The following is an 11892-nucleotide window of genomic DNA, read 5'->3' as shown; positions in this document are numbered from 1 at the left end:
TAACCAAAAAATGTTGATCAATTTTATAAAACAAATTGAGGATAAAATGAACAAATAAATGGCCATGAGCCAGTACACTATTCCATATTTGTCCACCATACGACTAGACCCTTAACCGAAAAGCAACCTTTACACACACTTTAATACCGCTAAGCTACAAGCCCTTTGTTTGTCCTTATGTGGCTTTACAAAAATACAAAGTAGTTTTCCCACGACTGTTCGCCCAGTTTCTAATACTCCCCACCCCACCACCTTGATTTTAGAAAGAGCGAGACGATAATTCTCATTTATCCCACACCCACCACCTTGATTTTGGAAAGAGCGAGACAATACGGTCACAGAAACAAATGAGGAGGGTCTTCTTTTGGGGAGGCTGTGATGAGAAGGCGAAACTAAATTGGGTAACATGGCAGAAAATTATAGGTCCGATAGAAGGGTAGTAAAAGGAGGAACATAGTTGTGCAGTCCGACGAGTGCCCCATGTGTAGAGACGCACCAGAGACAGTAGAACATGAGTTTAGTAGTTGCCAGTTCTCGACTACTGTTCGGCAGCTTGTTTCGCTTTGGTTTAAGGTGCCCCCAATATTCGCTTTTCAGCTTTCAGATTTGTTGGAGCTGCAAAAGGTTAATAACGGGTCAAAAAAGCAAAAGAAGATTTTTGTTGGGGTTGTCCAAACTGTTTTTTGGAGCGTCTGGAAAGCACGAAACGCAGCCATTTTTGAAGGAAAACCAGCTGTGATAGCGAGTGTGATAGAAGAGATAAAAGTGGTCAGCTACCTATGAATTAAAAACCGGCCGAGAAAACTTGTCATAGGTTTCTGTTACCACAAACTTAAGATTTAGATATATATATATATATATATATAGAGAGAGAGAGAGAGAGGAAGGTTAACGTACATTACGGCTTAACGTACATCACGTACGACAGGTAATTACGCACGTTCATTTTAAAATCACGCACGTTATAACTCAAAAATCCAAAATCACGCATGTTGAAACACAATAATCACGCATACTGAAAACATTAATCACGCATGTTATAGAACAAATCACGCACGTTGTTGTACGTGAAGTACGTTAAGCCGTAATGTATGATATACTTTTTCTCTATATATATATATAGGGTGGGGTTCTAGAGTGAACACTAGTGTATTTGCGAACTGAGTGAACAAATCCTGGCCATTGATCTACACACATGTATGGACAGGATCTCATCATCAAATCGTAAAATACACTAGTGTATTTCAATATCAAATCCTGACCATTAATCTACACACGTGTATGGCCAGGATTAGTTCACTCAGTTCGCAAGCTACAGTAGTGTTCACTCTTGAACCTAATCCTATATATATAAATATATATATGATTTTATATACAAAAAACCTACAAATAACAGATTACTGTTAATCAAGTAAGGCCTCAAAGTTAGTTTTGGATTGTATCTCTCAAATGCATGCAGTTACTTAAAAAAAAAAAATCTTTAAACAAAAGGAGAGCTTTAATAAAATAATATCTGTTGCATAATTATATCTATTGATTGATCCATATCAAAGGGTTCTGAATTTCTAGTTAATCAGCAGGAAAACCTAGATGCTTATTGATTAATTTGGCAACCGGATTAGCATCACCTGGTTCATAAGGAACAATAATATCCACATTTAGCGACGACTTGATGACCTCGCAGAGTGTTTGAGGGCGACCACAAAATAAGTGTTTTCTTTCCGCAAGTTCTTCTGCAAGCTCGCTTTGATGGTTGTCCATTAGGTCCTCGTTTACTACCACTATTAACGGTTTTGCCAACCTTAGCGTCTCAAATATGCTCCCTGAACCTGCCAAATAAATCATTATTATTAAAAAGGTCGTGTTAGTGACTTAGTGGGTCAAACCCAAACACGACATGAACCCTCTCGGACACATGAACCGGCATGCAACAAGAAGATTCGTGGCTTCACATGAACACGGTCCGTTTACCCTGAAATGTTTTTGGGTTTTTTATCTTTAGCATATCAATACTCTAAAATTACAAAGTTACAACAAAAAAAATACAAATTTATATAAAATGAGTACTTCTAAATTATGAAATGTTGATGTCAGTCTCTTTATATTCAAAGTTTTCACGTAATATATCCCAACTTTTAAGTAGGGCTGTAACTGAGCCGAGCTAGGTTGAGGTCGCGCTCGAACTTGAACCAGCCAGCTCGGCTCGTTTACTTAATCAAGCTAAAAAGTCATGCTCGAGCTCGGCTCGTAAAATGTTCGAGCCAGCTCGAGCCAAATCAAACCGGCTCGTTAAAATTATTATTTATTTATTTTTTTACAAATATTGATAACAAGTAGCAAGTAGGAACTGGTTAAGACTTCACACACTAATATTTAACAGTAACAACTACGGGTGCAAATGAGCCGAGCCCGAGCTCGACCAGGCTCGAGCTCGGCTCGATTCGAGCTTTGTTTTCAAAGCTCGAGCGCGGCTCGTTTGTATTTTCTCAAGCTCGAGCTCGGCTCGTTTATTATCTATTAATTAGTATATTAAATAAAAATAATATAAATAATAGACTTTTTAGGCTCGCGAGCTCGATAAGTGAAGCTCGGGCTCGGGCTCGGGCTCGTTTACTAAATAAGCTTATTTTTAGGTTCGAGGTCGGCTTGTAAACAAGTTTAAATAAGCTCGGCTCGACTCGGTTCGTTTACACTAAGGCTCGACGAGCCTAACGAGCTTCACATGCGAGGCTCAAGCTCAGGCTCGATAAACAAACGAGCTTTGTTTTAGGCTCAAGCTCGGCCCGAGCTCGATAAGGCTCGGCTCGTTTCGAGCTTTTTCTCGAGCCGATCTCGAGTAGCTCGTGAGCCGCTCGGCTCGTTTGCACCCTTAGTAACAACTAACAATTAAGACTTAAAACACTAATAGCAGCAATAAGAAGAAAGACGAATGGTAGAACTAAGAAGAAAGGTAATGATATCGGAAAAATCGGTGAAATATCGGTCAAATATCGCCGATATTATCGGTAATGATATTCTGACCAATCATTTCCACCGATATCTATCTAGGCAGGGGACCGATAACTGATACATCGGGATATTAACTACATAGTTAATAATAAGGTTGATACCTGCATGGCTTATAACTAGAGATGCTGATCTCAAATAGTCTGCAATGCTCGAGGAAAAAGTAAAGTAGTCTACAACCAATGATCCATCTTCACCACCACTAGACTGGATAATTCATTATCTTTAATCACTAAAAAAGAAAACTTTATCTGATAATAAAGATAATTGCAAACTGATTGAATTCAAGATACCTTTTTAGGGATGTAGGATCCACGACCCATTTGAATGACAAGATGAGTGTATCCTTTTTCTAACAATGCTTCTTTGACTTGGTCGGAGTCAACAGTTTTAACAAGCGAATCGAAAGATGTTGTGCCAACAGTCACAAAAACAATCCTTTTGGATTCGAAATCATTATTTACGTTGTCCATCTGCCGTTCACTGCCTCCCTGAATCGTAGAATGAAAGAAGATCTGTCAATCGGCTGTTTGTTTCTTAGGTTTAGAAGATGGAGGAGCGAACAGAACAGGGGAGATAGACAAGAGTTTAGGGTTAGAGTTGGTTTGTCAAAAATCATTATTTCAGTCTATTACTTTAAAAATTGTGATTTCAGTCCCTGTGGTTTCATTTTCGTAACCATTTCAGTCCACCTCGTAATCATTTTAGTTCCTGTACTTAACAGAATAATGGATTGAAATGGTTACGAAAGTGAAACCACAGGGACTAAAATGGTTACGAAAGTGAAACCACAGGGACTGGAATCACAATTTTTAAACTATCTGACTGAAATAGTGATTTTTGACAAACCACATGGACGAAAACAGTAATTAACTCTTAGGTTTATTTTATTTTTATTTTTATTTTTATTTTTATTTTTATTTTTATTTTTATTATTAGCCAATGAATAGTGTCATGGTAAAAAAAATCTAATCTGCTTTTTACCTAGCATAGCTAAATTATTTTGAGCTTTTTTTATTTACTCTATATTTGTTGTTAACATGATTTTCATTTTTTACCCAGTATAGTTAAATTATTTTGAGTTTTTTTTACCTGCTCTTTTTTTTCTGTTAACATGTTATTCATGCCATGTGGCTTCTTCTTTTTCTTGGTCAAACACATTTCTTTATCATCTTTCTCATTAGTTCCAGAATGTCATTTTATTATAAAAAACTACCATCTGCCCAACTCCTTCTGCTTTTTGCAAAACATGGCTTCCGTAAGCCACTTCCTTCTTCAGAGGAGGTTCTTATTTCCGTAAAGCGTTATATTTTCTTTTTATTACTGGAGTGTAACCTACTCGTAATTTATCTGCAAAAGTTTTAAATTTTTTGAAGCATGGCCCTTAGAGAAGCTAAAGACAAGCTGGAGAAGCGTGGTGAAGAGCTAATATGGAGATTGGACTTTTAAAAAGCATTTGATGGTACATCATTTATATGTCCAACGATTAACATGTTAATAGTAATAAAAAATTATTTTTCTAAACGTTTTATGTTACTTACATGTCGATCTTGAAGAAGGAAATGGACAAGAGATCATAAAGTTGTGATCCTAGAAATGCAAGGAAAATTGGAAAAGGCGCACAATCAAATTATTCATGAGAAAGAAGCAGCAAAGTCGCTACTGAACAAGCTCCGCGTAATCAAAGAAGTGCCAGTTATTGATAAAATGAAAGTGGGGTAGTTGGAAAATCGTAATCATGAACGGGGGTATTGCCAAAATAATGAAGTTCCTATCAATTTGTTTCGGTAGTTTTGGTTTTGTGGCTAAATAATTGATTCCAAAATATACACATACTATATGTTTATTATGTGCAGATGAAATTGTAGAAATGAAGAAGATTGTTGAGTTGGAAGAATCACATGCTAATACCTAGGGGGACTTCACGAGATCATTGAAAGATAGCTAAAGGGTCTTAAATATATATATATATATATATATACACACACACACACACAATTTATTAAATTATTAAAAATCTTATTTTTTTTAAAAAAAAAGCACACTCATGCATCCACACCCCATGCACGCGCACACACACCTATATTTCGATCAACAACTATTGGCGTGATCTTATGTTTTGCTTTTTGTGCAGGCATGACATAATAGTCTCAACCGATGATGAATGATGAGCATTCATTCATTTGAATTAAGGTAATAACCGGTATGGGTTGAAATTGGTCGGGTCGGATGGACCTGAGACACTTTGTCCAAAACTAGATGTGTTATATAAACAGTTAGCGTGTTTCATATTAATAAGAAGTTATATTTTTTTCACTAATAATATGATTTCTTAAGTTAAAACGTTGTAAGAGGTTTTTTGCATTAGTAAAACAATTTAGGCAAATATTCATCCGTGTTTGACCCGTTTTCTTTTTAACTACCTTTTTTTATTATTTCTTTTATTTTACCAATTCAGCATGTTAGCTTGCAGTTTATCAGTTAAAACAAGATTCCATAAAGTTATCACCATTGACAAATACTTAGTTTTTTTACATCTGGGGTTAGTAACTGAAATACTAAAGTAGTGCAATGGATCGTTGTTGCAACATTTTAAAAGACTAAAATAGAAATGAGAAAAATTAGTTATATATTATATTAAAGAGGATAAGGATCTAGAGTAGTATACTCTCATTGGTTCACATGTCACTCTCTAATTAGTCCACGCAACAGTAATTTTTTCTACTTTTTTTCTTTGCTAGCTCTTTCAGTTCCACTCTTTGATTTATACAACTCGTTTTAACCTCTCAACGCGTTTCAAGTACTCAATTTCACGTATCAAACCCCTAAGTTTAGAATACATGTCGTTTCACTCTCTTTCTTTTATATCCGTATAAAAGTAGTATCCAAAGCAAAACCATCGTCAAAGATGATGGTATTAAAATTCCCAACATAAAAGAGTACATATTTTCTTTTTACATTTGAGGTTAGTCTTAGGTGTACATTAGGCCAGAGCCGACCCAATGGGCTATTGAACCTAGTCCCAGGCCTAGGACCACCAGTTTTCTAATAGATTTTCTTTATATTAGACTCATTTTAGCAGATCAGGCCCAAATCTCTAATCATAAACCTAATAACCGAATGGCATATCTCTCAATCTATGAATATTGAAAGCACGTGCAGCGGTGGAGAAGCCAAATGTCACACCCCGATTTTCCACGTGTCTCACCGGTGGGCCCGGTAGGGATTACCGTGACGTAGTTGGCAACAATATAGTCAAACCACACAATTATATGAATGCACAGCGGAAGCATAAAGATAATATATTTCAACGATAAGTGTAATATCAATGTATCACCATTGTTGAAATAATAATCCACAGGGGATCAATAAAAATAACAAAAGTATTGTTCAACAGACTTCAGGCGTCTTAAGCTTGCGAGACTTCTAATGATGCTAAGGAGAAATCCCAGCCAATTACGCCTAGTACCTGCATTTAGTCTTTTTGGGGAAAATACGTCAGTTTACACTGGTAAATACGTTCAACCGACAATTTTGTAAAATGTTTAATAAAATTGGTTTAAATGCACAAGGCACAAACTCTTTATAACTTGGGAAAATTTATAATCAAATCTTGTAAAGTATTACATGTTACTATGCGTTCGGTCGCCCGAGTCGTGTCGGGTTAAAGTTTAATAGACACACCACATAGTGTAAACCCGTGGCGGGTAACCAACGGCTACACTTTTATAGTTATAGACACAATGCCAGGTGTACGCCTACACCGGGATGTCAAGGTCGTGGCCATTCATAAATGCTGCCAAGGATATCCGGGACATGGTCATTAAGCCCCCAAAGGCGTTAAGCCAACAAAACAAGTTTTTTAAACGGGTCACATTGATAATACCCAACTACCAATGAGTTGGGGTCAATTGCCCGACCAAGCGGTATTTTAGATACCGTAACCCAAGCCCGTATAACGGAAAATAAGTTAAAAGTATTTACCTTTGCAAGTATAATCCTTAACTGAATAAATCACAGATAGCTTTTACTGGTCTCCTATTCTGGAACTAAGGTTTAAAATAACCTATTAGAATCCTAACGGGTCTTTATATTTGTCGTAGCTTAGACCGGTTGGTTTCAAAGGATAGTTACGGTTTAATCGCGTGAAAGGCGAAAACCGTGAATGGAGTGTGATTTTGACCCAACAAGTTTGAAGACTTGTTTTATATGGATATAATAATCATACTCTGGATTTTGGGGTCAAAACAATATGGTTTGACTCGTATCGGCTAATTTATGTAAACTAGTTACATACGTCGTACCGTGCGCGCAAAAGGCGCAACGGGTAACCGTAAGAGTCCTACACCGTTTTCCTAAGTTAATATGCCTTAAAGAGGTTGTGGTATCAGTAAGATACCTTCCATAATGCCCGTAACGAGTTTAAATTCATTTATTGCCCCGTAGGGATGTTTCGGTCTTTTTAAAGATTATTAAAGAGGTTTTAGAGTTCTACAGGAAATCTGAGTTTCCCGAACAGTTTATAAACTCTAAAATACTTTATTTATTATTTAAAATCAGTAGCAACTGGAATCGGGTCAAAAGACCTTGTAGAACTCGAGTTATGGCCGAAAAGGGTATATTCGGTATTTACCGAACCGTTGCCATAACCGCAGGTTATGAGCAGGTTAAAAATAATTAAAAATCTTTAAAAATCCCAAAATATTATATTACATCAGTGAGTAAAAGGTTTGGCGTCGAAATCCGGGTTTAGATAGGCGTTATGCTAATTGCGCTATTTAATTAATAAAGTTTCGCAATTTGCGCTATTTAGCATAACTCCTATTCTGGACCTCGGATTGATATGAAATTTGTAGGGACATGCTTAGAAATCAGTAACCAAGGTTATGATTCGTTCACGTGTCCGAAATTCTTGTTTTAAATTAAAAAGGGCGTTACGGTCAACTTTTAAGCATTTAACGGAAATGTGTAAAAGACTTGGACAAACAACGAACCAGTCACAGAGGCTTATACCATCATGTAACCTGGTCCTAAGAGAGTCCTAAGGCATATCTAAATCAAACTTTAACGGGTCAGAACTGAAGTCAAAGCAAAAGTCAAAGCTTTTGCGACTTTCGGCTCCGAACCGGGTCAAAACAATAAATGGTCGGATCAAACATGCTTAGACTAGTTTATATACTTATTATCATGTTTTATGAGTGTTCAAACAGGTTACATATCATCTATATTACAGATTATGCAAGAAATCGCAAAATGACATTTCTGTTGACTTTTTCTAAGCACGTTTGACTCGATTTTTGAACTAGTTAGAGTGGGAATCAGAGTGTGCCCTTTTTGGGGTTTAATGCCCACATGATTACCATCGTATAGCTATCTTTGATTCGATAAACCACTGGACCATTCGTGATTTATCGAAAAGTCAATCGTTAATTACGACGGATTGACTTTTAGGCTAAACTAAGCAAAAACTAAGCCATAAAAGGGTTGGCATACTTACAGAAGCTTGGTGCACGAATTAGGATGCTAGAAGAAAACTTGAGAGCTCCAGGAATGATCAGAAGGTAAGTTTTGAGGTGTGTTTTCACTTATGCACAATGTATGCCTTTTATAGTGAAAGAATGGCCTCTAGATCATTACACATCAACCTACAATGGAGCATGGATGATCAGCAGGTGGCCCTGAATGCTAGGGGTCATGTAGAGGGCGCCCATGCTTCATTAATTGCCTCTATGATCGTTCACAAGCTCAATTAGTGCATCTGCCCATGTTTTCTGCATCTGTGTCTGTCACGCGGCCCGCATTAGATTTAGGCCATATGGTACGCGGGCCGCCTGGATCTTCATGTCAGGAAACGTATCCACAGGTGGCTCGCGGCCCGCTTCAACTTGCTTGTTTCTCTCAGGCGGGCCGCCTGAGGCCTGTTTTCAAAGATTTTTAAATCTTTTGTAATGATTAACCGAATCTTTCGTAATCATTAACCTGACCTTTCGGTTTCGAAGGGGTAACTTTGCAATTTGGCCCTCGGTTAATTACAATTAAGGGCCTCATGCCATTTACCCGCACTGTTAAGTCCCCGGTTAGTTTAATTACTATCCGAAAAGCCTTAACTTTTATTGTTGACGCTTTTAACCCCTCTCGTACGAATTTGATCATAACTTTCTCGTTTTAAAACGGAACTTCGCGGAATTTATATAGTACAATCTAGTGAGCGTATTTTACTGTTACAAAGCCTCGGGTTCGTCAAAGGGTCACTCAGAGGTATAATTAAACATGTTGACACGGTTAACCCCTGCAGCTTGTAATCTCTCACTTTCTTCCGCGTTTCGCTTCCGTACGATCCATGATTTATTCGTTTGAAGGTACGAGCATCGTTTAGAGTTACTATACAGTATATTTACCTTTTGTTGACATTTATTACCCTCGAATTTACATACTTTCAAGGTTTGTCAACTTTAGTCCTTTATTTAATATCTAATGCCACGTGTAAACTAATGACACGTGTTAACACATTATTGGACACAAAATTTCGAGGTGTTACATCCTCACCCCCTTAAAATAAATCTCGACCCGAGATTTACTCAAACAAATAAGGGTATTTTTCTTTCATCGTGGCTTCAACCTCCCACGTGAATTCGGGACCTCTACGGGCATCCCACTTGACCTTTACTATAGGTACATGCTTCCTTCGAAGCTTCTTTACCTGTCGATCTTCAATCGACAAAGGTTTTTCCACAAATTTCAAGCTCTCATCTATATGCACATCTGTGTGTGGGATCACCAATGATTCATCAGCGAAGCACTTCTTTAGATTGCAGATGTGGAACACATTGTGAATTCCATTGAGCTCCTCCGGTAAGTTTAGCTTATAGGCAACGGACCCGACCCGTTCGCTAACCTCGAAAGGTCCTATGTATCTCGGGCTTAGTTTGCCTTTCTTACCGAAACGCATCACCCCCTTCCAGGGTGATACTTTAAGTAACACTTTTTCACCTACTTCGAAGTGAAAATCTTTACGCTTTGGATCTGCGTAACTCTTCTGCCTATCTCGGGCAGCTTTGAGACGGTCTCGAATCTGGACAATCTTGTCCGTCGTTTCGAAAACTATCTCTGGTCCAGACAATTGGACATCTCCAACTTCCGCCCAACAAACAGGCGATCTACACTTCCTACCGTATAATGCCTCGAAAGGCGCAGCCTTTATGCTGGTATGGTAGCTATTGTTGTAGGAGAATTCGATTAATGGTAGGTTCTTATCCCAACTACCTCCCAAATCGATAGCACATGCACGCAGCATGTCTTCCAACGTTTGAATAGTACGCTCACTCTGACCGTCTGTCTGAGGATGGTAAGCCGTACTAAAATTCAGACGTGTGCCCAAAGATTGCTGGAAACTTTTCCAGAAATGGGACGTATCTAGTATCTCTATCGGAGATAATAGACACAGGTATGCCATGCAAGGCTACAATCTTATCAACATATAACTGGGCTAACATGTCGGAGCTATAAGTCTCCTTGATGGGTAAGAAATGCGCTGATTTAGTCAGCCTATCAACGATAACCCATATTGTGTCATTTCCTTTCCTTGTCTTGGGTAACTTGGTAATAAAATCCATAGTTACACATTCCCACTTCCATTCAGGAAGTTCAGGCTGTTGTAGCAAGCCAGACGGCTTCTGATGCTCAGCCTTGACTTGCGCACAAGTTAAGCATTTGGCTACAAAAGCGGCTACAGACTTTTTCAAGCCTATCCACCAATAATTTGCCTTTAGATCCTGATACATTTTATCTGCTCCAGGATGGACAGAATATTTGGAACTATGGGCTTCTTGGAGGATAACATCTCGTAGTCCTCCATAAATAGGAACCCATATTCGCCCATTCAATCGTAAAATTCCATCCTTGCTAAGAGTTAACTGCTCCTCAGTTACTCCCAGCTTCTCTTTAGGATAGTTAGCTTCCAACACAGCTTCTCTCTATGCAGCTAACACCCTTTCAATCAAATTATTCTTCACTTCAATGCTCTTAGCATTTATTCGGATGGGTTTCACCCTTTCCTTCCGACTTAAAGCATCAGCGACTACATTCGCTTTGCCGGGATGATACCTGATTTCACAATCATAATCATTTAAGGTCTCCATCCAGCGGCGTTGCCTCATGTTTAACTCCTTCTGATTAAACAGATGTTGAAGGCTCTTGTGATCCGAATAGATCACAAACTTGATACCATACAGGTAATGCCTCCACAGTTTTAGTGCGAACACAACGGCACCCAGCTCCAAGTCATGGGTGGTGTAATTCTTCTCGTGCACCTTTAACTGTCTCGAAGCATAGGCAATAACCTTGCCTTTCTGCATGAGCACACATCCTATGCCAGTGTGTGACGCGTCGCAGTAAACTACGAACTCCTCGGTACCTTCAGGTAATGTCAGCACAGGAGCGTTGCTCAGCTTTTGCTTTAGAATATCAAAGGACTCTTTCTTCTTAGGGCCCCAAACAAATTTTATCTTCTTCTTGGTCAGGGAAGTTAAGGGCGCATCAATCCTTGAAAAATTTTCAATGAAACGCCTATAGTATCCTGCTAACCCCAGGAAACTACGAATCTCAGTAGGCGTCTTTGGCTCCTGCCAATTCATGACAGCCTCTACTTTAGCGGGATCCACCTGGATACCACGCTTGCTGACAACGTGTCCTAGAAATTGGACTGCTCGTAGCCAGAATTCGCACTTAGAGAATTTGGCATAGAGTTTCTCATGGTGTAGCAGTTTGAGAATACAGCGAAGGTGTTTCTCGTGGTCAGCTTTTTTCTTCGAGTAGATAAGAATGTCGTCGATGAAAACGATGGCGAATTTATCTAAGTACGGCTTGCAGACGCGATTCATGAGATCC

At 38.5% G+C, this 11892-nt stretch overlaps 1 protein-coding gene across 2 annotated transcripts; it reads right to left on the bottom strand.

Annotated features, from left to right (window-relative positions):
• Positions 1-3600, bottom strand: LOC110938119 (UDP-N-acetylglucosamine transferase subunit ALG13 homolog). 2 transcript variants are annotated; one of them, XM_035988822.1, is made up of 4 exons: positions 3300-3600; positions 3111-3213; positions 1629-1829; positions 1-615 (listed from the first exon to the last, which is right to left on the bottom strand). In XM_035988822.1, the coding sequence occupies exons 1-4, from the start codon at positions 3477-3479 to the stop codon at positions 569-571; spliced, it is 531 nt and encodes a 176-aa protein (XP_035844715.1). In that variant the 5' UTR covers positions 3480-3600; the 3' UTR covers positions 1-568. The 2 variants fall into 2 exon arrangements, with proteins under 2 accessions (XP_035844715.1, XP_022036288.1); XM_022180596.2 differs by lacking the exon at positions 1-615 and having other exon boundaries at positions 1480-1829.
• Positions 3601-11892: the final 8292 nt, after the last annotated feature.

Source organism: Helianthus annuus, chromosome 4 (assembly GCF_002127325.2).
Source record: "Helianthus annuus cultivar XRQ/B chromosome 4, HanXRQr2.0-SUNRISE, whole genome shotgun sequence".
In the NCBI taxonomy this organism is placed as follows: domain Eukaryota; kingdom Viridiplantae; phylum Streptophyta; class Magnoliopsida; order Asterales; family Asteraceae; genus Helianthus; species Helianthus annuus.
Note: the sequence above shows the minus strand (reverse complement) of the source record. Positions and strands in the feature narration are given on the sequence as shown.

What these genes read in the sequence shown, in the direction of transcription:
- LOC110938119 (XM_022180596.2), bottom strand. Translation starts at nt 3,479, where the DNA reads ATGGACAACGTAAATAATGATTTCGAATCCAAAAGGATTGTTTTTGTG. An exon ending in GATCCTACATCCCTAAAAAG is followed by an intron (nt 3,214 to 3,299) that starts GTATCTTGAATT and finishes TGAATTATCCAG; the next exon opens with TCTAGTGGTGGTGAAGATGG. An exon ending in TCTAGTTATAAGCCATGCAG is followed by an intron (nt 1,830 to 3,110) that starts GTATCAACCTTA and finishes TTTATTTGGCAG; the next exon opens with GTTCAGGGAGCATATTTGAG.